This window comes from Botryllus schlosseri, chromosome 3, assembly GCF_051294905.1.
Source record: "Botryllus schlosseri isolate E-star chromosome 3, Bs_hap1, whole genome shotgun sequence".
In the NCBI taxonomy this organism is placed as follows: Eukaryota; Metazoa; Chordata; class Ascidiacea; order Stolidobranchia; family Styelidae; genus Botryllus; species Botryllus schlosseri.
In genome coordinates, this window is record NC_137238.1 from 13,118,360 (window position 1) to 13,145,975 (window position 27,616).

Here is a 27,616-nt window from a genome sequence, read left to right on the forward strand (position 1 = left end):
TCATGAGGGAGATATTAACTATTTTTAAAGCTATCTAGAACCAACAGAGACAGAATGCAACATATCGTAGGCCTATTTCTATATTTGTGAGCAATGTTCCCTCTAATTTTTGACAAGTCTGCGCATACTCATCAACTCACTGCGCAGACCCTTGGACATTACTTCGGATTTTTTTGTGCGCAACTTAGAGATTTTCTGTGCGCAGAGACCGTGTCAGCGCTGCGCATTTGCGCACGTGCGCTGCTTTGAGCGAACATTGTTCGTGAGCGTATTTTCAAGGAAACACAAGGTGATACGTCATCACCAGTATAAGTACAGCCAACACATACATGGCAAACCGAATTTATTGTTGGTTATAACCTCGATGATATCGTTGTCAAATATGATAGATTATTTTTGATCCATGTGATGAATTCAACCCTCCTATTGCTCGGAAAATGAAAATCGTTGTGACATGTTTCTGGTCATCACACGGATTTTGTCTTAATAGTTTTCCCTGATGATTCAGACTTTGAATAGTGTAAGTTTTGCATTTATTGTGATGTGAAGTTCAATAAGTGAGTATAATCTGGGTTCCGTTGGTTTATCTCGTCGGACTCCATATAATGGAGTATTGGGCACGCTCCATACCACAGCTTTCCTGGGTGATGATAAACAGTGAATTTATGTTTTGAGAAATTTCTGTTATATAATGCATCACGGCCCGAAACTGCCAGAAATAAATCTGATCGCTTCGAGCATAATTGGTGTATTTTATTACATCAAATCCCATTTGTTCACATGGTTTTTGTGTGTTCAAAATTTGTGGATGTTCACAGCTCCTGAATCAGAGTAATCGAATTGAATCCTTTAGTCACGATGCGTTATTCAAACAAAATTTCTCAAATATTGTAGGCTATTTACTGTCCTTGCATTCTTAGTACTGTCTGATAACATTAACTTAACATTAATTTAACATTACTTGATCGTTATCATGGCGGAAGGGGGTGAAGACCGATATTCTGGTGACGCTGATGTGCCTTCATCATTATTATCCGAGAAAAGCAGTAAGTAATTACTGGGATATTTGAGTTCCTATTTGTTTCCTCAATATTATCCATATAAAATAATGTTTAAGTAATTTAATGTAATGATGTTGGTGCGCTGCATAATCTAATATTAGTAAGACATTGTGGAAAGTTTCCATAATCGTAAGTCGAAACTTGATTTACAAATGCTTACAAATGAGCATGTATCGTAACATCGGACGTTTTACAATATTCTCGCGCACCCCAGGATCTGCAAGGTTGGCAGAAGGCGAAAACATCAATCAACGGATCATAAACAGCTCGGTCAACGTTGTGGCAAGAGATCAAATTCGCAATACCACCATCAACTACAATATGAATTCTGGAATTGAAGCAATTCCAACAGACCAACGTGAGTGCTTAATCCGGAACTTTGTAGTGCAGCCTGTTTTATTGATTCAATGGTCTTAGTCGTCAAATGTCCCAGAATGCAGCTCCAGCACAAAGCAGAGATGAGCATCAGTGATGAGCATCGGACGGACTCGGATAGCATTCGGACCGGATATCAGTTAATGTTGTGGCAGTCGGATGGGATTCGGATATTATCGCAGATTTTTTTGGATATAGTCGGATAGTTGTTACTTTTGATACGGATATTTCCGGATAGTTGTACCCAGATGTGAGATTTGATTACAGGCCCATAGAAAGAAGTCAACAATTCAATAACCAAATACAGAGAGCCGATACCGTGTGATAAGACTGGTAGCAGCCTAAAAAATGTTTGTCAAGACTCCAAGAAAATATCAATCAACTAACGCCACTACCATTCAAGAGAAGACAATACTATAAAGCCAGCCATGTTATCACATTTATTTGCTAAAACAGATCGAGTATACCATACTTGCCAGTCTAACGATATATAATATGTGAACTGATAAGTTGGTATGATTAGACACGAGCTCTCCTGACCAGGGCTTTGGAGCAACCCTAAATTTACATTGCTCCAGCTCCGGCTCCGGAGCTTTCTTCTATCATACATTAGCTCCTGCTCCAGCTCCGGAGCCGCATTATTACAACTGCTCCAGCTCCGGCTCTGAAAACTATCGAAGGTGTCTGTCGATATCAGGGGTGGCAACCCGCAGCCTGCGCGCCATATGTGGCCCGCGAGAAGGTTTTGAGTAACCCGCGAGCTAATTTCCCATTATATTATCGAAATTCTTTAATATTATCGAAATTGAATTGCTCAGATTGTGAACTTGCAAGGCCAACCAAAAATATAATTAGTATAGCCGCGACACTTGGGATTTTGATGACTAAAATATCAGTTCCGACGCATTGGCAGATCCAGGGTCCAGCAGTCACATTTTCAGTAAATTTTCGTACATTACAATAAACTAAAAAAGTAGTAAAATTTTTATTCACGCTTCGCGTGTTCAATTGTCACACGATTTCTTTCTCTGTAGCCTAACCCCACTTGAAAATGAAAAAACGCCTGATTAAGCCGAGTGAGTATAACTATATTAGCAATTACAAGAGAAAGTATATTCGCGTTTGCGCTCGCGGAAAGCTCGTCGACGATGAAATGTAGGCACAAAATGATTGTCGGAAATGTTTGATATCGTTATGTCCAGATGCCGAATAGTCATGTCCTGGCAAACTGAGCCCAGCGGGCGGTATACAGTCGACCGGCAATATACCCAAGTGATAATGATATTAACTTTGAAAAAGTTACGCGCCTGGCGCGGCTAGTGGCAATTCACTCGTTCGTCAATTTCATGTAGCCCTTTAGCCGAAAAGGTTGGCGACCCCTGGTCTATATAGATTACTAATTTACTCGTAGGTTAGTTATCTATAGCAGTGCTTTTCAACCTGTGTGACGGTTCGCACTGGTGCGAATGAAAAAAATTGCAGTGCGAATGACGAAGGTGGTGCGAATGGTGCGAATGAAAAATCTGGATGAGTGCGAATGAAAATCGTGAATAATTGTTAATTTTATTTTTCTGACGTGGAATGATTCAAATAAACCTAGTAGGAAATTCAAGAGCAGTGTGTGTAACTGTTGTAGTTGAGACGCAATTGTAAAACATATTTTAACTTGACGCACCGTTATTCGTAGCTCTCACAAGCCGTGGTGAATGATTATTTTCGCACTATAATTATTACGTAATAAAAAGCCTGCTTTGGGAGCTAGTGTAGTTGCTGACATACAGTATATCAGCCCGTCAAGCCCCAAGGTCACTGTGTTGGGTACTGTAGGCAATAAGGGAAACACGCAGAAAATATGACTTGATCATGAGAATCAGCCGACCTTTGGTTTGAATTCATGATAAGATTTGTCCGAATGTTTTTTTCTGGAAAACATGGACGAAGACCGTTGGGATGAATTAGTGCAGGGGTGTGCAACGAGCGATTTGAGGCCTATGAGACTCATACATTTCGGGGTCAACACGTTTTGCGTCGGGGCACATGAAGATGTAAAGTTTTGGCCAACATACCGGTGATGAAATGAGGGGCCGCTGATAAAATGGGGCGCCAAAAACATCAGCGGCGACAAAACCTTGGCCAAAAAGGACCGTCACTGGATGGGTAACCGTGCGATATGGATATGCTCCGTGCACCGAATTGTGCTGTTATTACAATCTGAGAAGACAGTAGTACAAAGGCGACACGCTGAGGAATTTACTTCCCCTTAATTTGAAATCGCGTGCGTCAGACATATTGTATAGAGCTGTGTTGGGTAATTGTGGTGTGCACGTTCTGCATGTCACACATGGCCGTCAAATCGTATTATTCTATACTGCAATCCTAAAAATGAATTCCTTATCATGAGTGCGGGTCGGGTCGCGAGATGCCACAAAAACTCAGATTTTGGTGATAGTCTAAAAAGCTTGCCTTAAAGTTAATAAACTGTTATGAATTTTCAAACTAGATTGAGCTGAAGAGCCGACCAAACAGTATCGTGACTTTATTTGCTCTTCTCATATAGGCCTAGTCGTGAGACAGAAAATGGGAAATCGAAAAAAAAGTTGGAGCAACGTATCATAAGGTATAGCGAGCTCTAATCTGCCTACTCTCCTTGGTGGTATTTGACCTTATTTTGCAAGACATAATGCGCAAGCCTCAATACAAGATGTTACTTCTTCACCCTTTCGACAAACTGGAGCCTTCGGGACCATAGTGTCATCTCTGAAAAACGATTTCTGCCAGCAAGCGTTTTTCACTTGCGGAAAATACGCTGTATTTTGGATAGGAGTGCAGAACAGTTCTTAAGACCTGGCCATCAAAGCACTATGGTAGGCGGTATTGTACAAAGCCCAACAACTTGTTTGGCCGAGAAACGTTTTAGTGAAATAGTTGAAATCGAAACGAGGGAAAAGAGTTGCCGTTTCAATGAGACACTTCATGGCGTAAAAGCTATAGTAGCCAAATAGTTGCACATCTGAACAGAATATACTGAAGTATCTTCATCTTCTTTTTGTATAACAATTTTCGGTTGGCTTGTGCGAATGAAATGTATTTTTCAAATAAAGTGCGAATGAAGCTCAAAAAGGTTGAAAAGCACTGATCTATAGTAATCTAGAGTCCATCAGCCGTCAGTAACATCGGATGCAGTAACGAAGACATAAGTGCCGCCGTGCCGCATTGTGACGACATAATGAATACTTGTCAATTGTCGATAACATCATAGTTGCACTAGAACGCGCTTTACTCCATGCCATTGCTGTGTACAGCATTAAAATTCTGATGCGGCGTTTTAACACTGGCACCGTACTCGTTAACATTAAGCCATACAGCTCAATTCAATCTTTAAATGTGCGATTATTATTCAACTGTAACTGTAGTAAGAGCAATATGGGCGGATATAACGACGTGATCACTAGAAATTCGATTTGTACCAAATGGCCAATGGTTTGACGTTCGATATTGGTGCACTCGTTACCAGTCCATCCGGTGTCGATCAATTTTATCGGAATATAATATTTCCCCGTTGAAACGAATCGAATAATCGAATTAAACACTGTGTCATGCATATTGCGCCATGCCCATAACGAATTAAACTATAATGCAGTATGCACATTGCACATTTACAAGTTTACGAAACAGATGATTACAATTTGGAAATCGCGTATCAAATCAGTAATTTGTCTCCAACATAAAATGCCATGGGGTTTTGGGCTACTCTTCTGAATGACGATGATGCGCTGTAATGAATTCCAATTAGCATGCATAATTGCATACTCAGTAACACTGTCCAATTTCGCAGTCCGATTAAAGAACTATCACGAGAGAACGAGTATCTGCTCATACGATTCATAGCAACGATGAGATGGAATTTCTTTGCTCGTTCTCGTCATATCGACATGTGCAACGAAATCGCGTTTTTATCCACTCTCCCATTTCGCGTAATACATAGTGATCATTATTTTCGAACCGTATACAATTGGCCAACAAGGTTGTGCTGATGATGAAATTGCGGGTATGCCGAATACCCACAATATTCACAGGCATATTTCGCATACCGAGGTTTGGCACTAATGTATGAAAATTGAACATTGAACATACGACTGCTCTGCTGTTAAATCCCCAGGAACATGGTTAGTCGGAAAAGGTAGCGCCAAAGAGGAAAATATTCTTAATTTCGCGAAGGCCTGCTGTTGAATTATGTGAACTCAGCGGATACTGTTGTTGCGCATATAATAGCATCTTATGAAATATGTCGGAGCCGGAGCTACCCCTCAAATAACTGGCTCCAGCTCCGGCTGAATTTTATGTAAAGCTCCGGCTCCAGCTCCGGTAAAATACACTGCTCCGGGGCTCCGGGCTCCGGCTCCAAAGCCCTGCTCCTGACATAGTTATCATCAGTAAGGTATTCTCGCAGGGCAGTGTCTGAAGTTCGAAAAATTGAAGGTATTGTTTCAATATCAGTCACAGAACTGCATTTGCTCCCTGCCTTGACATGTAGTTTTTAAACCCAGAGCTGACGAATGTCACAATAGGGCATACAATCTCCAGAATCATCAAAGTTGTTGTCGTGGAAGTATTCTGTAGAATAATATAAGTCACATCCCCCTTTGGGTACTTGTTGCATGACTGATTTTTATTCTACCACAGTAGTTGTATGATAACTTTTCAATCACCACTATAAAGCGGTGCTTGTGCTATGGCACAATCTTTAACTACCATGAATCTTCCGGCAGTTCATGATCATAAAGGAATATATTCTGATGACGTTCAACAATGTAATAACGCCATTTTGTTAGAAGGTATTTCCGGTGTTGACTTGGACTTCGCGTCAGCTTGGCACTTCGAGTTAACAGCGATTCACACACTTGCAGCCGGGCCAATGAAATAAGAATATGCATACAAACATATACAAGTAACTCTCTGGAGTCAGATAATTATATAGAAAGTTATATAAGAAGATATATACACAGATAAAATGTATGATAATTATTATAATGATGCCTTTACGATACAGTAGCCGACCAGTAATTATATGCTCTTTGAAATCATTCAAGATAGATGCATACCTTACTAAGGTAAACTAATACCATATACCAAGGCTATAAAATCCAGAATTCCTATATACAGTTACAACGAAACGCAAACCTATTTAACTCCTGCTAGTGCTTACACTTCCCTTCCTTCAGCAGCTATATTTTCTGCAATAGGGTTGACGGAATCAATCATCCAGAACCACTGAGCCATATAAACAAATGCTGTTAATTGGTTTTTGTCAAGCAATGGTATGTTCAAGTAAATTTGATTTCAGTTGAAGAATTGTGAAAAAACCTTTGGCGTGATTATGGTGCTTTTTTATATGATTTAAACAAGAGACCGTGTAAACAGTTTGAAAGTCAACGCCAAGGATTGGTGATCAGTGCGTTAGACATGCGTCATGTCTCTTGAGTGGAGCTCCACCAACTGTTCGCAGTGTAAACTGTACTGTTTACGATCAGGGAGGTAATCCTTGAAAAGATCCAGCACAATTCCTCAAATACCATAGCACTCAGGTTTATCAATTAATATACAATGATTGACCGTATCTAATGCTTTCCGCAACTCAAGGGAAATACCTATTCCGTAAGTATGTGTAGCTTTCACATTGTGATAACTAGTGAGAATGTTGAGGTGGGCATGGATGGTTGAATGAAGGCATTGGAAGCCATATTGACGAACATTGATTACAGCGTGTTTCGACAAAAACACCATTAACCGAGAATGCATCAGTTTTTCAAACAGTACCGCAATGCTAGACAGTACAGATATGGGTCTATAAATGTCAGTAAAGTATCTAGAACAGAGGTGGGCAAACGTTTTAGCTCGTGGGCCGCATTTAACATATGAATCCATTCGCGGGCCGCATTATAGTATAATCGGAATTATAATACAAGATGCGAACTTTTATTTGATATTATAGAAAACATGGAGACATGGATATGGATTAAAACAATTCAAACATTGATTTGATGATAACGCAAATGGGTCAGAAACATTGACGAGATTTTACAAGCCGGCCATATTCAATCAATTCTTCAAAACTAGGGATGGTAGTAGGTTGCGCCGATTCTTGATACAGGACGGCAATTTGAATATGTGAGCAACGATCGATTCATATAGATATGATGATTCTGCGTTTGGTTCAGTTTCAGAACGCACAATACCAGTGTTGGGATGACTCGAGTCAGATTTTTCGCATGACTTGACTTGACTCGAGTCACTTCGCTAAAATGACTTGACTTGACTTGACTCGGCGTATCAGAAATGTGGATTGACTCGTGACTCGGAGCAAAATTCACGAGTCAATTTCAAGTCATCAAGTAATCGATGTCGATAAAAATCACTGTATCTTGCATATGTTCGGAGTGTTCGCGAAACGCTGGTGTAACTCGTGAGAGCGACCAATCATTCAATGATCAATTGATCATGTGTTTCACAGAACCTCGATTGTTCTCTCACAAATAAATTGACCGCGAACGTAGTGATCGAAGCTTACAGCTTACGTTGTCGTAACTCTAGTAGTAAAGTATAGCGAAATGTTTATTTCTGTTCTCTGTTCTTACCTTAACCAAACCTAATGTTTTTTTGAAATTGAATTCGAATATTGTTTATATAATTCTGAAGCTCTACCATTGGCGCAGGCTCGAATTCTATCATGTCTTTTTGTAAATGGGTAATGTATTGCAACTTATCAATTTGTTTCTCTATTCTCTATTTTGGCTGGTAACTATAAACTGAGGCTATGCAATTACGCAGTTCAACATTTCTACGTATATGTGAGCGATGCAGCGCCCTTCTTGCGTTTATATTTAACTCTATATTCGTTCATCGGTTCGGAGTCAATGACCACTTAATCTGCAGTTCAGACAGCTAGCAAATTGCAATGACGTAATCATGTCTCATACTGCGAAAAGCCAACTTGACTTGAAATGTGACTTGACTCGTGACTTGACTTGACTTGACTCGAGTCACCTTTGAAAATAGATTGACTTGACTTGACTCGAGTCAAAATGTGCAATGACTCGAAATGACTCGTGACTCGAAGGTAGTGACTTGATCCCAACACTGCACAATACTGACATCATCATGACAAGCATGTTACCTTTAATTAAAAATTTGCAGAAGGCTTACATTATTAAACTTGCCTTTTTCACATTCTTTTATGAGGACGACTTCAACATAATTTAGTGATTTCTATCATTTGATTAATTCGGTTGATTTATTTGGCACTTCATAATTTGATACATTCGGCCTAGAATTAGGATGTTCGAATTTCAGTGATGCTTCGAATTATAGCAACAAATTCTTACAATATTTTCATATTTTGACAAAATAGATATTGCGTTACCTCCGACACCGAAACAGAAGTACCTATCAATTGATTCTTTATTGATTGCAAAGCATTCATCTTCCACTTATCGCTTTTTCTATTGATTAGGACAACTCGTTATGAATTAATTGATGCCGCAGTTATGAATAATTTGCACCTAACTGTGCATAGGAAGAATATACCCAACACACGCTCGAAAGGTTTTTTCCAGGTACACCATAGAAAGTTGTAGTTCTAAGTTCTAACCAAAAATCACAATTTTTATTAGAACTAATTACTTTTCCGTTTCGATTTTCTTCGTTGTTTAGCAACCGAAACATTTCAAAATGCGTGAGTCCCGTCCCGAGGTCGGGCTACTTCGCCAACCATAAAATCAAAATATACAATATCAAGATTATAACTTGATCAATATCATGATGAAATATTTCCTCTAGTAATTCCTCTAGTAATTAGATTTGTAGTGCGCAGTTTATATCAATATCTCTATTACATTTCTCGATGCCTTCGCGGGCCGCACATAATGTCATGACGGGCCGCCTGCGGCCTGCGGACCGTAGTTTGCCCACCCCTGATCTAGAGCCTGCTTTATGCACTGGAGATATTTTTTCTATTTTCAAGCACTCAGGAACACAACCTAAATTGACACACTTACTGAAAAAGCACCCGCAATGTCTTTCAGGTGGTCATTGGGGATTTGATCATGTCTTGTTGCTTTTCCAGATTTAAGAGAGTAGATTAGAGCTTCAACTTATTCTGGTGATGTCGGTTCGAAGAACATGGAAGAGCTAACCCTTGTTAGGTATTTCCTCGGATTGACCCCGGACGCCGGAATTGTGGAGGCAAGTCTTGGTGCAATGGATGAGATGAATTCGTTGAAGCAGTTGACAACCTCTGTTGGTTCCTTAACTGTACTGTTATCATCATCAGAGCGCAGATAAGATGTTGGTGAAGATTTCTTTTTGCTAATTAACCCTCGGATAAGTTTCCATGAATCTTTCTGATTGCCACGGCAGTTAGTGAATAGATTCCGATAGTAGGATTCATTTTTCCCTTTTCTTTATCAAGGATAACTTTTTTGCGTATTGTCTATGCTGTTCCACCTCACACGATGCTCTACTTTTAATAAACTTGCGATAAAGATAATTCCTGGTTTTGATAGCACGTAGGATGCTTGGTGTAAGCCATGGTTTTAGATGGAGTTTTTGTTTGTGCCTTGTAATTCTTTGAAGAGGAGCATGAATTGAATATCAATGAGTGTTTTGACATCGTGGACAAAGTTGTTGAACTTGAGGTTGAGTCAGCAGTGTTAGGGACATCTACAAAATTACCAAACTTGTTGCATGCATCAAGAAACAGGTTTTCGTTGGATATTTTACTCCGATCCCTTCGTAATGTATGGTTGGGGGAGGAGTCTTCCTCCTCAGGAGGTCTATTTCACAGAGAATTGGGTAATAGTCGCTTATGTCATAGGCAAGGGTTGCTGGCCCAAGTTCAACATCGGTAACATTTGTGATGATATGATCAAGTAGTGTATGGGAGTGTGTGGTAACCCCTGTCGGCAGTGTTATTAGCTGGGCTGCTCCGAATAAGTTGATGTTATCCGTATACCGTCTGGTATGCACCGTTATCTTCACAATATTCAAATTAATATCGCCCAATATGATGAACTTTTGTCACTTAAGGGTTAGATTTTCAATTGATTTTTCAAACAGGTCTAAAAAATTCGTCAAGCAACAGGAAGGGTGTCGATAAAGTACACCAATGACATAGGACCACAGTGCCGTTGAGGTTTAATGTAACGTCAGTCCATACTTCATCAACAGATGGGAAGTTGAGTTGGTATGAAGTACTGCGAACGTATGTATATCCATCTTCCACATATATACCTAATCCTCCTGCATTTGTACTGGAGGGAGAGGGCTGAAAAGTGAAGTTGGGTAGATCAACATTTTCAAATTAGTTCGCTTTAAGTCTAGTCTCAGTTATAGCAAGTATGCACGGTGGTCTTTGCATGGAGGATAACATCGTACAAATAGGCCCTATCAGCGGGTTGTTTTAGCAATGATCGTACATTCATATGCACAATAGTAAGTGTTCTTTCAAGTTGTCCGGAGATATTTCGCGGCATGGTAAGGAATTTATAAAAGTTTTTTTCGGTATCATTTTCATTAGTACCTGGATCAGGTAAATGACGGGAGAAGCTATTGCATGTAAAGTAAGCTTCAAATATTTTTTCTCCGGATGTAGAGGCTTTAGTGATTCAAATTCTTGTCACACATCGTATTCAAGTCCTCTGTATTGTTGACTTGTAGAGTAGGTGTGTTTTCATTCAGCCGCATAAGCACTTTACCGTTGTTGGTCCAGAGATAAGCATATCCAAGATCTTTCTTCAGGTCCCTTGCAGTAAAACGTAAGTTCCTGTGTTTTTCTGTTAAGTTTTCAACAATGTAAACCTTATGTGCATGTGGAATCTTTTCAGATGACTGGAGATTGGAGCGGGATTCATAAATTCCGTTTCTAATTTTGCGCGAAGTAAATTTAGCAACGATTGGTGGAGGCTTTGCTTTAGGGTCGTTCGATTTGAATTTTCTGTGGGAAAAGCTGATACAACTACTGTCGTACATGAGGTGATTTTTGATATGACCTCCTTAACCGGAGAGTCTGTGTCCTCAGTCGAGCACAGGAATACCATGGAATTTTAGCAGGTCCGATCTTGCCTGTTTGTTCATTTCTTCAGTTCTCCCCATAAGGTATTAGATCTCTGTTTTCTGGTGATCAATAATCTCTTCATATTTTTAATCGTTACGGTGTTTTTCTCAAATTGTTTTTCGAAGTCATCAAACTTTGCAGCAATGAACTCTTGACTTTCTTGGACTTTTAAAGTTCCTTCTGCATTGAATCTAATGATGTCTGACAGAGTAGTTTTCAGAGCAGCAGATTCAGAGGCATTCGCTGAGTTGATCTCAGCGAGACATTACTTGACGATTGCTGGAAGTTGGTTTCGAATCTGTTCAATTATAGCTTGCTGGTCGTTTCCTGATCGCGTTATCATCAGAGAAATATTTCTAGTTATATTACTATAGTATAATTTAAATCTTAATTCAACCACTGCTCTAGAATAAGAGGTAGGCCACACAACGCTTTCAAACCTGAAAATGGGCCACGGCTGAACAAAGGTTAAGAACCCCTGCACCAGATTCTGCGCAGATAATATAGCTTTATTCACAATCTAAATATATATATATATATATCTTGAATATATAGGTTATATTAGGCTTACCATACGACCTCTTTTAAGAGGATTTGTCCTCTTTTTTGACTTTATTGAAAGTGTCCTCGGAGGACGCCCTTTTGTCCTGAGATTTGAGATTTTGTCCTCTTTTTTAAAAGTTTAGGTCAGATTCAGAGCAAATTGCGAGTGATATGCCGCAAATTAGCACAGAAGTGAAGCTCCTGCGGCTATTTTGGAGTGAAAAACGGTGATTATAGCTCTGAGCGAAAAGATGACCTATTTTGTTTTAGTCATCCACCTGGTAACGTGGAGAGTAAAGCGGTATTTTGAGCTCTGAGCGGAAAAGATGACTTTTTTTTTTGGTCAACCGATCACTAATTGGGAAAAATTCACCGGTTTTTGAGAATTCTTCTCCGATTTTGCAAGTCTGAAATTTCTGAAAAAGTGTCCTCTTTTTAGATTTCCAAAATATGGTAAGCCTAGGTTATATGAAATATTACCAAAGGCGGTAATAGCTTTTGTACGATCATTTATATTAATAAAATATCATGAAGAAAGAATATTTTTTTCTTCCAGAGAAAGCTTTGGCTCTGCTCAAACGCATAAACGACAATGCGTCCCAAAAGACGGCGGACAGAATTCTCGAAGACATCGGTGCCGACGACGACCTCAGCAAACCTGATTTCCAAGTACATCCCCAGATGAGAAGGGTCACCAAGTCAGAATATTTCAAAGGCAATTATGTAGAGGTGCAAGGAATGAAAGTCGCAGTAAAAAGAAAATTATTCTTCTGGCAAAAGAAAGAGATTGTAAAAAATCAATTTAGAAAAGAATTCGGATTCCTCCGACAAAAAGTTGACGACAACAATTTCATCGAGCTAGATGAAGTTCTGCAACAAGTCATCAACGGGAAAAGTTGTATCACCGCTATAGTTGCGTCTGCGGGATCTGGGAAAACCACTCTCATGCGCAGAATCGCCGGAAAATCTTTAGGTCATTCACTTACAAATACAGAAGCCGTCGCCAGCTCCTCTCAGTTGAAGTACAAATTAATATGTTATATAGAAATAAAAGGCATGCGAGATGAAGGTTTGATCAAACCATCAAAATTTCTCTTCGGTGGCCTATTTCAGAAGGATATCGACGAGGATCATGCATATCAGTGGTTGCTCGAACATCAATCAGAGGCAGTTTTATTTTTTGACGGCTTGGATCAGGCTACGTGGAAAATCAACAGAGATGGCGACAAGAAAATAAATCCCTATACTCCAGCTGAAGCAGAAACAATCATGTACAATATCCTCTCACGTAATCTACTCGGTAATACAAAGATCGTCATCTCTTCCCGGGAATTCCAAGTCTCGGATTTACCTGCGGAAGCGCGACCTGCCGACATCATCACACTTTCTGGTCTGACCCTAGATGACGCAAAAAAGCTTTTTGTGTTTCTGATACGTCAGCAAGGGGATGAAGCATGAGCGAAGATAGAACAGATGTCACCAAGGCTGATCAATTTAGTTTCCATTCCCGTTTTTCTGGTCTTAACGGCGGTGATAATGGCCAAGAATCCGAACGAACCCCCTCCTAAGACGGTCACAGGACTCTACAAAAAAATTATATCCACTCTAAGCAGCGTGAAAAACATTACTCAAGCTGACGCTATCGCCGGAGTTATCAATAAATTGAAAGCGATGGCATATCGGGGCATGGAAGAAGGGAGAGTGACATTCTCTGAAAATGATTTGAAGAAGTTTGAACTTTCAAAAGAAGAAGTTCAAGATCTCATGATGAAGGTTCCAGGAAATAATCTTCTCGGTTGCAATCTGTTGGACGGCAATTTCATTTTCTTTTTCTGTCATCAAAGTTTGCAGGAGTTCCTTGCAGCGGGTTTCGTGGCTGAAAAGTCGCTTCCAAAGTTCATGATATTCAACTATGAGGACCTTCACAAAGAGCGATGGTCTGTCGTCCGCAGATTCGTGTGCGGCATCATTTACGACGACACCTCGGATAGTCTTCATGATGGTAAGTCTCATCGGAGAATATAGTTTTACTTGATTTAGGCTACTTTTCTCGAAAAGTTATCGTATTCCCGCTACCTTAAAGACTCTAAAAGTCGTAAAACGGATAGTTATGAAACATATTTTACCGTATTATAATTATCCTGATGCGTTGGCTTGATTTACCGCAGAAGGATCATATTTATCTCCGAAATACGTTTACCGAAAACATTATCGAATCAATTTTAAGGGGGATGGAATGCATTAAAGCCATATTCGTCACAGGTCAATTGAAAAACCCGCAAAACAAAATTATATTACAGTGATACTTTCACGGACACTTTTCATGACTATGTCATATTTTCCTATTTTTTGGGAGTATACTACATAACTCTTTCAACAAACGGACATTGATGACTGTCATTTCCACGAGATATCAATGATGAGCCTCACAGTTAGATCACATCTTGGATTGCCGACATTCAGTTGCTAGGTACATAACGACAAAAGACGCTGGCGAGTTACTTGCAAAATTATATGATAAAATATGAATCCACAAGAAAACATCCAGTCAACGTACAGGGCTGGGAATTATCCGTCTCTAGGAGCGAGTGTGGTATGGTCATTTGGTCATATATTAACTAACGGAGTGATTCAATTCTGAATTGAGTTTTAGGCTTTGAGTCCAGTTTTAGATTACAAACCGCGATCGCTCATTGTTCCGAACGATCTCTCGACGCAATTGGCCATTGTCATGGTGTCATGGCGGTTGAATTGTTCGAATAATGCCGATTTCATGACTTTTAGGGTTATTTTGGGGTGGTTCCATTGCCTTGATCATACTTTGATTTATATAATTTCAATAGTTTTCGATTAGGATCAGTTTCAAGAGGTGGTCAAAGTAGTCGAGAAAGCGACGGAAAGATCTACTCAAGTACGAGTAGAAGTACTTCTTCCATAAGCCACCTAAAACTACTTGAAGTAGACGTAAACTACTGACTTTGAATATACTCAAGTAAGTAAGGACTGCGACGTTCGCATAGACTGTAAAAAGCTGCAAATAGAGCTATGCGGAAGGTGTAGAGAGTTTGATTCGTATTGATGCATTTCAGGAGGTATCAATTTTCGATAGAATAAGCATTCTTTCGCATCATGAGTTGCAAATTATAGTATTCAAAGGTGATCTGCAAAAACAGGTGTAACGTTAAAAAAAGCGGATTCTCCAGATTAACAGGAGATGTCATGGGCTGCTAGATTACGATATGATAGGTAGTCTAATTGCTAGATGGCGAAACGGTAGTTTCAAACGTTATGGTGGGTCATATTTACTACGACAAAATATTTGTTATGGGTGACAATGCGGTATGAGCGGAACCAAGCAATCCGGGTACTGAAATTATATTCACTGATACTTTATTGAAAACATATTTGTCACTCCACAACTACTGTGCGCGAAGCGGAACAAAATTTCTGGGGTTCACTTGACTTTGAATATTGAATGTTGGTACTCCGTGAAAGCAGCCCCGAAATTCCTCAGGCTATCTTTCGTATTGGGGGATTAAACCACTTTTACTTGACAAACTGAAAATAGCGAAAATTAAGTAAGTAGAGCACGAAATATTACGAAATAGAAGTAGAGAAAATCAGATCTACTTGAAAAAGTATCAGGAGTAGAGAAAAACAAATTGAGTACTTCCAAAAAGTAGAAGTACTTCGGTCCTGACCACCTGTGGTTTTAATGTAATTATATATTCTGCAAATTCTAGCAAACTAAAATCTGGTTGACAGGCAAATTATCATGAAATTTTGATGATTTCAAATGAGGAAAAATCATTCTTGACCGCATGACAGTATGATGGGTATGACTGTCTGTTTGTATTTGACCAGTATTTTTAATGTATGCTCGTGGTGGATTTTATTATAATAAACACGATATTGAAAACATTTTGTCAAAGTGTCATGTCCTGAAAGATAAGGTTAATATATCTGTCAGAAAGCAACAATGATTCAGGCAGAGAAAATGGTATCTTTTGAAACATCATCTCGACATCGAATGCGCATGATATGCCGCGTGATCGCTTTCCATTTTGTTGACTGGGTAGTATTGTGGGACACAGGGGAACAGCATTTTCAACAACAACAACAATATATGTAAACTACGAATTCAATATCAGCATTTCAAAATGCCTTACCAAGCACCCTTCCGAAATCTCAAATCAGGTCGCGGGCCGCAAAATATGACCTCGAGTGTTGGTGACCCCTAATTGATGCTCTGCCGCACTGCTGTCACAGTGCAGTAAGAGATCAATCTAATCAGATCTTCTCCGTATCTGCCAGTCTGCGTACACAGTTTGCGTACGCACGTCAGCCACAAATTTGTGATGGGCAATAAGAATTTTTAACGACACGGCCATAGGTGTTACAGTTTACAACAATGACATCAACGTCATGGATTCATTGTGTCGCTGTGAAAACATACGTCCGAGTCGAACATTTGTGGGCAAATAGGCCTTCAATTCGTCTACTTGGCTGTGCCTCTGTGAACTGAACGCTGTGGTTTCTCTTTGCTCAATTGAAATGTCATATGATGAGGTGCATTATTCGCCTAACAGTCTCAAATCGATGGCTGAAAAAACGAATTCTCGCTGGATCGATTCGTTCGCAACTCAAGGAGTATGTGCACAACGACCACTTTCGCATGGAACTGTATATAGCAATCTATGAATCAGGAGACGGCGATCTTATGAGAAAAATATCCGAAGTCAATGCATCTGGCATCTCATTGAGTCACGACGAGGCTCATATCGTTGGATCGCTTGTAGCAAGGAGTAAAAGTTTGGAGTGCTTGGATTTGTCCAACTGCAACATCAACGATGAGCTTTTGGCGATCATTACGTGGTGTCTAGAAAAACGAACACAAGTGAGTTCAAGCACAAAGCACTTCGATTGATATGTCGCTCGGTAGGCAAATAGCAAATCGCATGTCTGGCCCTAGTGAGTGCTATGTCCACGGACCGCATATTCAACATGCGAGTTCATGGTCGTCCACTATAAGTAGCGCGACTTCCAGCGGTATATAACAAGTGACTTGACAAGAAAAGCAGTAGCCTATTCGTCAAATAAAATCGCATCGTGCATCGAATCTCAATTTTCCCATCTTCGTCCGTAGACATATTTTTTTATTACTTGCTGGCGTCTGAATGAAATCATTTTGATATGAGGATAGGATTTAGATCAGGGATGTCAAACTCAACTTGCGTCGCTGGCCGGATTCAAACCTTCAGATCACTCACGGGCCCGACCAGTCCAATTATTTCAAAATGTTCCCAGCAAACACCCGATGTCCAGTTGACTTCCTGCGGAAAAGACGCAGGACGCCCAGTGTTACTTCCATGGAGTGGATTTGTCGACTACTAGAAGCGTCCTAAACACTTCCTGAGTTGGTCTACTATGGACGTGAAGCGACTCCATATGGACTCATTGGATCTGCTGTGAACGTGGCGTGACTCCCTATGGATGCGTCGGACCTACTGTGGACGCGACGTGACTCCCTATGGATATGTCATTTACCACCTGTTCTATTCCTCAGGATTACCGTATCAGGACTCCCCTCCTAACCTGGTGCAATTACATGGAATTCAACATCATATAAACTAACGAACTGTTTATATTGGGTTACTGTAAAACGACAATTGCAAAATACAAGTACAACATTAACTAATGAACTATTACTGGTAAACAAAGTTCAGGCTTACGTGAAAAATCGATCAGGAAATCACTACGATTAAATGTGTCAGTGGGATTTTGCATATAACAGCAAGTTCTAAGTCAATCTTATATTACCCTTACAAACATTTCAATTGAAGTGCATCATGAAATTAAAAATAAACGTGTCACATGACTTTGAAAAAGTACAACTGCTAATACAACTAAAACAGGGAAGAGCATGGAGCAATCATAAGTAAAATTTACATTGCATATTATAAAACGATGCATCATTTGCACCGCATCATGTTAAGAGCGCGAGTGCGTATTCGCAATAAACTTGGTTGCAACAACAGTTTTCTTCTTGGTCTTTGTTTTGCCTGAAACATATACAACAATGTCAGCAAATCATTTGTAGAGCCACTCTGCTGACATAGCACATGAAATTTGCGTCAGAGCTGCTTCAATTTCTATTCCCTCATGCATTAATTGTGATCCGCTACTTTTACTTGTGCTGAGTGATAATTTATGACGATACTACAATGTCTACTCGAGTACGGGAGCTTCTGACGTTGTGATACAGAGTATGAAACCCGTCAATCAAATTATATTGTGGAAACACCTCAAGTACATACTTCAGTACTTTCCAGAACTTCTACTTTACCTAAAATAGTTTTGATAAGCCATGTATATCGCTGCTTGAGTGCTTGAACCCGAGTAGAAATACATTGCGTTACTCTTACTTGTACTAGACTACTGACGCTACAAATATTTCTAATTGAGTGCTGAACATGATTGCTTTCCTTATCTCTGTTTAAAAGCATACAACTACGACATTCCTCAAGTCTCCATATTTTGACCATGTCGACACTTGGAAGTAGTTTGATGTCTTGTAAATAGCTATTTATACTATTTAGTACGGTACTAACGATGAATACTTTGACCACCTTTATTTGGAACTTATCACCTACTACAACTAGGGCTTGCCACGAATCTGAATAGAGCAACGATAAGTCGAAACAGATGATCTTTTAGGGTACATAAATTGTATTGAACAAGAATTAGAATTCCGATTCTATGTACCACTGCGAGGCCTAAAAACATAGATTCGTCATATCGCAGAACACGGCACATGTAGGACGTAGCTACGCACGATCGTGTGAATGACAAATGTATTGTCTCAAAGTACCATAAAATAGGAATTATCTTAAATCTAAAAAACATTCTTCGATATGATGTAGAGCCGGTATTCATTTTCTTCGAATTCGCATACGAGATAGATATTTCAACTTTTCCTTGTTCATAATGTTGTCACATCATATAGAGCAGAGGCTTCAAATTCAAATGTGGTCGTAGGTCAATTTCCGGATTTTTGACGACGCAGCAAGATAGGGATATTCAATGTATAATTTCCATGTAGGCCTTATTTGACGGGAGCTTGCAGACAGGCATTCCACAAACATCTCGAGAATGTAATTTACTATTGTATTATTCACGTTTGACACGAAAAAAATCACAGTTTGAATATTTCAATAAAATTATTTTTGTGCTGGGCATAATTTGTTAAAATAATGAGTTATAGAAATGATGCAATAGGATGCATCATGACATCATCAAACTCTGGGTTATACTATTTCAGTTGGTGGACCTTTGACGTGTCACAGTTGTATTTTAAAATCTACTGAAATTTGATCTGGTATCAGAGCATTTGAGCGGTGTAGCCTAATCCGGGTTTTGATATAGTCGTGATAAGTAGGCTGTTGCTACTGTCATTACCAAAGTCAAATTAATTCAGAATTAGATGTTGGCTTCGATTATTATTGGAACATATCAACAACTTTAGCCATAGTAATAGCATTGTTTCTTAGCCTTAGCGATCGCACACTTCATGCTACTCATAAGATTTCTAGCAGCCCAAAATTTATTTTCAACACAATTTCTGATGGTACCTATATTAAAATCAGATAGTCAATTCACATAAAATTGCGCATAGCACGAGAACCACAGCATATAGGTCTAATTCCACGATGCATATCGTACCACAAAAGGGTCTACGGGCCCTGTTCAAGAACCCCTGGGATAGAATAGAGCACAAAATCTTCTTTTAGAACTTTTTACTTCATTTTGAAGTGAATTTTACAAGCCTAATAAATGGCTAATTGTACAGCAGAAATTCAAGGCGTTGCAACTATTTAAACTCCGGTGCAAACAATATGTACTTTGACCACCAACTATGATTAAACGCTAAGAATGCCTACGCAACACCTTGACCAAATCTACTTTTTCAAACTTATTATTTGTATACTTTCCAGAAGTGCATTATCTACTTCCATTTCGAGTAGATCTAACGCAACTTTAAAGTTGTTACCTCTAGGTGTGTATAAATCCATAACATTACATCTACTTCAGTTCAAAAGATGATTACTTTCACAGCCTCTGGTTTCCATGAAGTGTATTCAATGTTTTATACCTTTTGACTTTTTCCTGAGGATGACGCAGCACCGATTTTACTGCAACGCTTGTTCCATGTGGCAGTAGTTCTTCCGAACGTTTTTGGTTCCAGTCATCAAGACATACTTTGTCCAGTGTTCTTGACGTTGTTGAACACTATCAATTGAAGACATTGCCGATCTAAATAATCAAAGATAATATAATGTTTGTAGTGAAGCCATTTGTCAAGAAGCCAAGCCAGGAATCTAGAATATCCAGTAAAAAAAAAAAGACAATGAAGTTCAAGCTGGACCATTCGCACATTCTACTCACTACAATGACTAATCAGTAGGGCTGAGCACATTGGTATGGTTACTCAAATCTCGAACGAGTATCAATTCTTATGATTCGAGCCAAGTATGTGACTATTTTCAAGACAGCCTACTGAAATTACACGCTCTGTGCCACTATAACAATGCAGTTTATAATAAAATTATAGTTCCACCCAGCAAGTTTTAGCAGCCCGATTGCGAACCACCGTCAATTGTATATTTCCGCATCATCGATGGCACTTTTTTCAGGGTAATAAATTGCTAATTAATGAAATATCATAAATCATCATATATAGTTCGTAACTTCAACTTACATAATTTAACATCTTGATCCATGAACAATGCACCACTGCGGCGCCTTCCTCTGACGTTTAGAACTACATAACATTGCCTGTTCAATATCTAGTCTCCTGGTAGAAATGAAGTAACTTTGTATACACAAACACAGATATGTCCCATCCATATATAGTAAGAATCCATTGATAATAAGGTTGTGTTTTCTTATCGACGGCAAGATGACCATGAGCAATCAGCCTTCCTTAGGGCCCATCCATAGCCTACTTTTTTGATACTGCTGCAATGTAGGCAATGTTTCCGTGTATATATACTAATATCGAAAGTTATAATCAAGCAATAAAAGTATGCACGGAGGCCGTGCCAACATTGCGGTAACATTGCCAACAACCCGTCTGCACCAGGCCATGAACATGTTAAGTTTATAGAGTTTATAATTGGTTTAGTGTTTGAGTATCCTTTGATTAGAGCGAGGTTAAAGATGGGCTAACAAACTATTATAATGTTGTTCCTAAAATACCCTAAATATAAACCAATATTGCCAAAAATTCTTACATGTTCACTGAAAGCCTCAATTATTTTATTAACGCTATTATAGATGGTTATGGTTATATACTGTTGTGGACACAAGAATACGAAAATGGATGTTAATGTGATGCAACAATCTTCATGCATCCACAAATTCAGCAATCACACATTCCATAAAGGAACATTCCACATTTCTATAAGCCTATACATAACATTTCAAAATTCAGTATATACCGATATGTTATAAAATACCGGTACATTACTTTATGCGGCATCTGGTTTGCTGATTGGGTCCTGCAGTCCTAGGAAATCCTTGTAAAACTTTTCACAGGATGCACATGAAATGGCAAGTTATTGCTTGTGAGACATTATGGAACAGAGCACAATAAATCAGACTTCTATGATCAATACATTATCATATAGTATCAAATGTAGCCTACTACAAGAATTATCAGCTTGCATGAGTTACCGATTAGCAGCGGGTCGATCAATTCCGTCTGTAGGTGATATTACAGCCGTGTCACTATAATCATATAATCGAATTCATTATATCGCATCAGCAGTTCATGATGATCGAGACTATTGCTGTTTATTAAATATAGCACTCAAATACTGAGCTCCCTGCCCTTCCGGTACTCATGATAGAGACATCTCACAGTCCACGCTGTTAACGTTTCCAATTATGAACTAAACCATTACTGTGATAATTCGTCCCTCCGCCATTGCTACATACGGTGATCAAATTGAATTACACGCGCGGCGCATGCGCGATGCTCGCCAAATAGAAGAAGGCAGGCTTCTGGTTTTATGGTTGGATGAATCTGAAGCAACAGGCGTGTTCGACTCCATTATCGAAATAGCCGAGAGGATTGCTTACTGCGTTGTTCCGTGATTGGAATAGTCATCACAATCCCATCATGACGATTATCAAGTTCTGATATCGGAATATTTCACATGCATTACGAGTATTTGCCCCTGATGTGGGCATTTTCGACCCAGTAATGTCACAATAAAATAAGCCACTGTGTCTCTGTATCGCGCATTATATCGAGCCTCTTTAGCACTGTGCGACCGCAATGATCGACAGCCGGGCTAGTGAAGTTCCACGCGATGAGAAAGTCACACCATATCAACATTCACGGCTTCACTCCACTAGATTTCACTTGTATCATGACTGTATACAACACAACTTATTCAGCATTCACTGCAGAATAATGCACATTTGAGTTCATAAAAACGATTTCCCAGTAAGGACATCCAAATCAACTCCTGTGTTGGTGGCATCCAGGCATCACACGATTATGACATCCACTGGAATGGTAATTGGTGACTGGCATAGGAGCACTCTTAAAGTTACTTCCTCTGGGGGTCTCTTGGAGTTACATAATTGGACGTCAATTTGTGACCTACTGAGCAAGTCCTCAGTTACTAAAAGTAGGACGTGGGACGACTGGGCACAATTGTGGACGTACCCGTAAGTCCGTGGGAGATCGGGTGTTTGCTGGGTTACCTCAAAATCCATGCCATTTTTGTTCTGTAATGCTGTATTATGAAGCCGGTTTACATGATAGTATATTACATTATTTGACGAATCATATGGATTCTAATCTAGTAACAGCTTTATTCGCAAACAATCAGTTTGGCAAAAGTACGATTTACCAGTGGAATAGATATATAAACCGCTAAAGCAGTGGCTCTAACGACGGTATAAGTTGGTATGCTTCTATGCTCTCTTACTGTTATAGTCCTAATCTGGTGTTAGCCCTGACTATACGTTGTGAAAAATAAGATAGATTTAACTTTAAATGCTGACGTTGGAATTTGTTTCATCAATATTAAATCCCGTTTCTTGTTTCTGTCGAGGCTGAGAACCTTTTCACCCAAAATTGACACACCGGTGCGAAAACATATATAGGAATTAAATTCTGGTCACTGTTTTTCTCCGTGCGACTTGTGTACAACGGTTTCGCATTGCACTTTCGCTTCTGTGAAGAACTACGTTTCGGTTCATTTTTACATAAACCTGTGAACTCAGTGCGCACTTTTTGCCACTAGTTGGTTATCATGTGACCTATGGATATAACTCAACATTTGTTTTTTTGACGGATTATTTATTGGAAGTAGCATTGTTCTTACTAAAAATCTAAACATTTTGTTATAAATGTGATTTATATTACAAGCATTTTCCGATTTACTCAGAATTGCTTTACGGGACGGATGAAATCGTCTTGCGGAACGGATGCGTCCCGCAGGCCGTCTGTTTGACACTCCTGATTTAGGCCATCGCAGTGCTCTGTTGGTATTTTCCGAACGCATTGTTACATCACAGTAACACTGCTTTTGTCGAAAAATTCGTGCATGGATGATTGTCCGAAATTCTCAAGGTATTTAGAGTAGGACGAATGTTCCCCAACCATTGAACGTTTATTGCAGGGATTGTGGATTGCGGTATACATTAGAATTGAAGTAGGTTCAAAATATTTTCCTAATCAAGATAAACAATAATAGCAAATTTATATTACTCAAGTTTTTTGTACGCGCTGTGCTCGACGTGGTATATTTTGTTTTAATTTTGATATGGGGCCACCTTCTTCGCAAAAAATGCAATCGAAAGTTAATAACAATAACCACCATTTACTGAAGTCAAATTGTAATCACAATTATAAGAGAACAGTGTATTCCTGGAATCGGTTGAAGCCGTTTGGATGTTTTAGTAAAAGGCAGTGGTTCTAAACATGAGGGTCGTTTGTTTTTATTATGGGGATCACAAAGATGTTGAGCGTAATCAGCTTCCAAAATAAGCCCTGAGTAAGTCCGGGCAAAGCTTTAGTAGTTTGATGGCATATTGACAGAGATTGTGCTCATACCTCATTGTGAAACCCGCTAGTAGGTGCTGATGACTGTCACAACTCACAATAATATTGTAACACTAGTAAACATTAGGGTGGTCCTTAAAAAATGAATTTTGGAAAGTTGTTGGTCTGACCCTGCCAAAATGTTCCATGATGACCAAAATCACTTTATTTTGCTAAGTAAGCTCTGTTTAAATGTGTTGGCGAGGCACATTTTGCGGAGGTCAGCAACAACCCCAAATGCCAACTGCAGTTGCTCCTCGTTTTTTTATTGTGAGATGGGCAAAAACATCCTGAGGCATTGCGTTGCACGTTCTGTGTGGTCGTTGGAGACGAACAATGTGAGTGTGAGTGCGAATAATGTCAACATATCTAAAACTACAGAGTGGAGGATTGTAGGGAAACAGCGTAATTGACTGGCGTGGCGATGTTTGATGAAGATCTGGACAAGGGCACCGACCATAATATAGTTGTTGCTATAAAAGAGACGGACTATGAGAGTATGTATTAACTACAAACACATTTCATGGAAGACTTAAATCTAGGGTTACCATATTTTGGGATCGGGAAAGGAGGACACTTTTTCAAAATTTCCAGACTTGGATTTGCGGAGTAAAATTCGCAAAAAATGGTAAATTTCCCCCAACCTTGTGGTTGGTTGACTAAAAAAAGGTCAACTTTCCGGCTCGAGTCCGGAACTACAGTTTTTCTTTCACATTCTCTATTGGTTGACTAGAAAAAGGTCGTCACTTACGTTCGAACCGCGAATTTCCTGTTTAGCGTCATTTATGCCCATTTTCACTCCAATCTATCCATCAACTTAGCTTAAAAAGCTGTAAAGGAGGATGAATTGCCAAAAAGGGTGACATTTAGGCGAACTCGGAGGACATTTTCAAAATCCCGAAAAAGGAGGACAAATCCTCCTAAAGGAGGGCGTATGGTAACACTACTTAAATCGACAGAGAATACAACACTTATTTTGAGAAAACCTGCGACTTTCCGACAGTGTTGGGATGAATCGAGTCAGACTCGAGTCACCTTTTTACTATGACTTGACTTGACTCGAATCACTTTGCTAAAATGACTTGACTTGACTTGACCTGGCGTATCAAAAATGTAGATTGACTCGTGACTCGAAGCAAAATTCACTAGTCAATTTCAAGTCATCAAGTAATCGGTGTCGAAAAAATCCCTGTGTCTTGCACATGGTCGGATTGTTCGCGAAACGCCGCTATTCTAACCCGTGAGAGCGACCAATCATTCAATGATCGTTCGTTCTACTGAGCCTCCATTGTTCTCTCACAAATAAATTAACCGCAAACGAAGTGATCGCAGTTTACAGCTTACGTTGTCGTAAAACAGTATAGTAAAGTCATTTAATAGCAAAATGTCTATCTCTGTTCTTACCTTAACCTCTTGTTTTATTGAAATTGGATTCTAATATAGTTTATGTAGTCCTCAACATTGGCGCAGGCTCGAATTGTTTCATATCAACTTGTAAATGGGTAACGTATTGCATGTTATCAATTCGTTTCTCTATTCTCCATTTGACTGGTAACTATAAACTGAGGCTATGCAATTACTTACGTAGTTTAGAAGTTCTACGTGTACGTGAACGATACAGCGGCTTCTTGCGTGTATATTGAACTCTATATTTATTCATCGGTTCAGGATCAATGAGCAACTGACCACTCAATATGTATTTCAGACAGCTAGCAAAATGCGATGACGTTATCTTGCCTCATGCTTCGAAAAGACAACTTGACTTGAATTGTGACTTGACTCGTGACTTGACTTGACTTGACTCGAGTCACCTCCAAATATCGAGTGACATGACTTGACTCGAGTCAAAATGTGCAATGACTCGAAATGACTCGTGACTCGAAGGTAATGACTTGATCCCAACACTGCTTTCCGATGGTGCCTTGAATGTCCGTCAGTTAAGTGGAAGGGCAGTCTGGTTTTATTACTGAAAAAGCTTCACACTCACATTGTTTGTCTCCAACGCAATGCTTCAGGATGTTCATGCCCATCTCACAAAAAACGAGGAGCAACTGCAGTTTGCATTCGGGGTTGATGCTGACCTCCAAAAAATGTGCCCCAGCACCCTCAAGCAGGGCTTACTTGGCAAAATGAAATGATGTTGGTCATCATGGTACCTCGACCAATTATCAGCTATTAACCAGACGAGGAAATCCAGGCTTTCCAGCGTTGACCCAATGGCAGCTATGAATTTACTATGTACGCTCCATAGCTTACATAGGTAAAATTTCGGATCCCTTGAGCCACCTCTAAACATTAATGAATATCAATAAAATTTTACACATTGTGTTTTTTACTCAAAGGGAACATTTTGAAAGGGTCATATCAACAACTTTCCAAAATTCGTTTTTTAAGGATCACCCCAGTAAACATGCATAAATATATTAATCTGGAAATAATTAATATTCTTGCAATCCAAATCCGTGTCGATTTTAAAATTATTGGAAATAACGGCAATGAATTCGCATCATATTGCTTCGTGAAATATGTATCCAAGGAAATTTTAATTTGCTGACGAATTTGCTGATGTCACGAACTATCAACATTGGTTTTGTAATGCACGTTGTATTGAATATCCTTCGCCCTTAACGTAAATAGATTCTGGCTTCAATACTGTCTTTCACGATCCGTTCTCTTCAACGTTCCACAAAATATTTCCAATGTTCCAGCTGAAGGAAGTGAATTTGTGTGCCAACAATTTCTCAGCAAAAGCACTACGTTCACTTCTCGGACATCGTCGGATTGAATCGCTATCTGGAAAATCGGATTGGGAAGTGAGGTCGAATCTATGATTTATTTGTGTATTAACGAGAATATATAGGCGACTATATTTGCGTCTGTGGCACACAAGACTTTATCAGGTGATACGTGCCACTGAAAACCTTTAATAATAATAAGAATAAGAATATAGGCGACGAACTATAATTTTATGTGGGTGTGCGGAGACTTGTGGCGTGAAAATCGCTCGTGATCCGTGACGTCATAGTCATGAGAGAAAGCATTATACTACATGCCATCTGTATTCATTCCGAAGCCGTACAGCAGGGCAGTCAAACTCAAATTGCGCCGCGGGTCGGATTCAAGCCTTCAAATCGCTCGCGGTCCGGACTAGTCAACGGATTCCAAAATGATACCTCGTTCTCCTGCTTTTCATTTGAATACCTTAAAAGCAGATATAGATAATACACGGATCATAGGATTTTCAAGTAGAAAGTCGCAACATCGTTCGCTGTTCGTAAACTATGGAATTGGCAAAAATACGATGATTGTCCGGTTGAATACAGTTAATAACCGCTAAAACAGTGGCGTTAACGACTATTTAAGTTGGTATAATCTATTCTTCCTTTGATTTAGTCGTGTTCTGGC

General features: G+C 39.4%; 2 protein-coding genes and 1 long non-coding RNA gene across 3 annotated transcripts; 2 read left to right on the forward strand and 1 right to left on the reverse strand.

The window, feature by feature from the left end:
* The first annotated feature begins 918 nt into the window (after positions 1–918).
* LOC145434911 (uncharacterized) lies at positions 919–13,726 on the forward strand. The gene is made up of 3 exons (XM_080312142.1): positions 919–1,046; positions 1,276–1,419; positions 12,647–13,726. Exons 1-3 carry the CDS (start codon positions 974–976, stop codon positions 13,546–13,548), a joined length of 1,119 nt encoding a protein of 372 aa, XP_080168268.1. The 5' UTR covers positions 919–973; the 3' UTR covers positions 13,549–13,726.
* LOC145434912 (uncharacterized) lies at positions 13,564–27,442 on the forward strand. The gene is made up of 3 exons (XM_080312144.1): positions 13,564–14,092; positions 16,680–16,987; positions 26,920–27,442. Exons 1-3 carry the CDS (start codon positions 13,564–13,566, stop codon positions 27,040–27,042), a joined length of 960 nt encoding a protein of 319 aa, XP_080168270.1. The 3' UTR covers positions 27,043–27,442.
* LOC145434924 (uncharacterized) lies at positions 17,717–21,963 on the reverse strand. Its single transcript, XR_013913633.1, has 3 exons — positions 20,849–21,963; positions 20,243–20,403; positions 17,717–18,152 (listed from the first exon to the last, which is right to left on the reverse strand). It is a non-coding gene; the product is annotated as an uncharacterized LOC145434924 (long non-coding RNA).
* Positions 27,443–27,616: the final 174 nt, after the last annotated feature.

Coding starts and splice junctions, on each gene's coding strand:
- LOC145434912 (XM_080312144.1), top strand. CDS start 13,564: ATGTCACCAAGGCTGATCAATTTAGTTTCCATTCCCGTTTTTCTGGTC. Junction 14,093..16,679: donor CTCGGATAGTCTTCATGATG/GTAAGTCTCATC, acceptor TTCGCCTAACAG/TCTCAAATCGATGGCTGAAA. Junction 16,988..26,919: donor GTCTAGAAAAACGAACACAA/GTGAGTTCAAGC, acceptor CCAATGTTCCAG/CTGAAGGAAGTGAATTTGTG.
- LOC145434911 (XM_080312142.1), top strand. CDS start 974: ATGGCGGAAGGGGGTGAAGACCGATATTCTGGTGACGCTGATGTGCCT. Junction 1,047..1,275: donor ATTATTATCCGAGAAAAGCA/GTAAGTAATTAC, acceptor CGCGCACCCCAG/GATCTGCAAGGTTGGCAGAA. Junction 1,420..12,646: donor AGCAATTCCAACAGACCAAC/GTGAGTGCTTAA, acceptor TTTTTCTTCCAG/AGAAAGCTTTGGCTCTGCTC.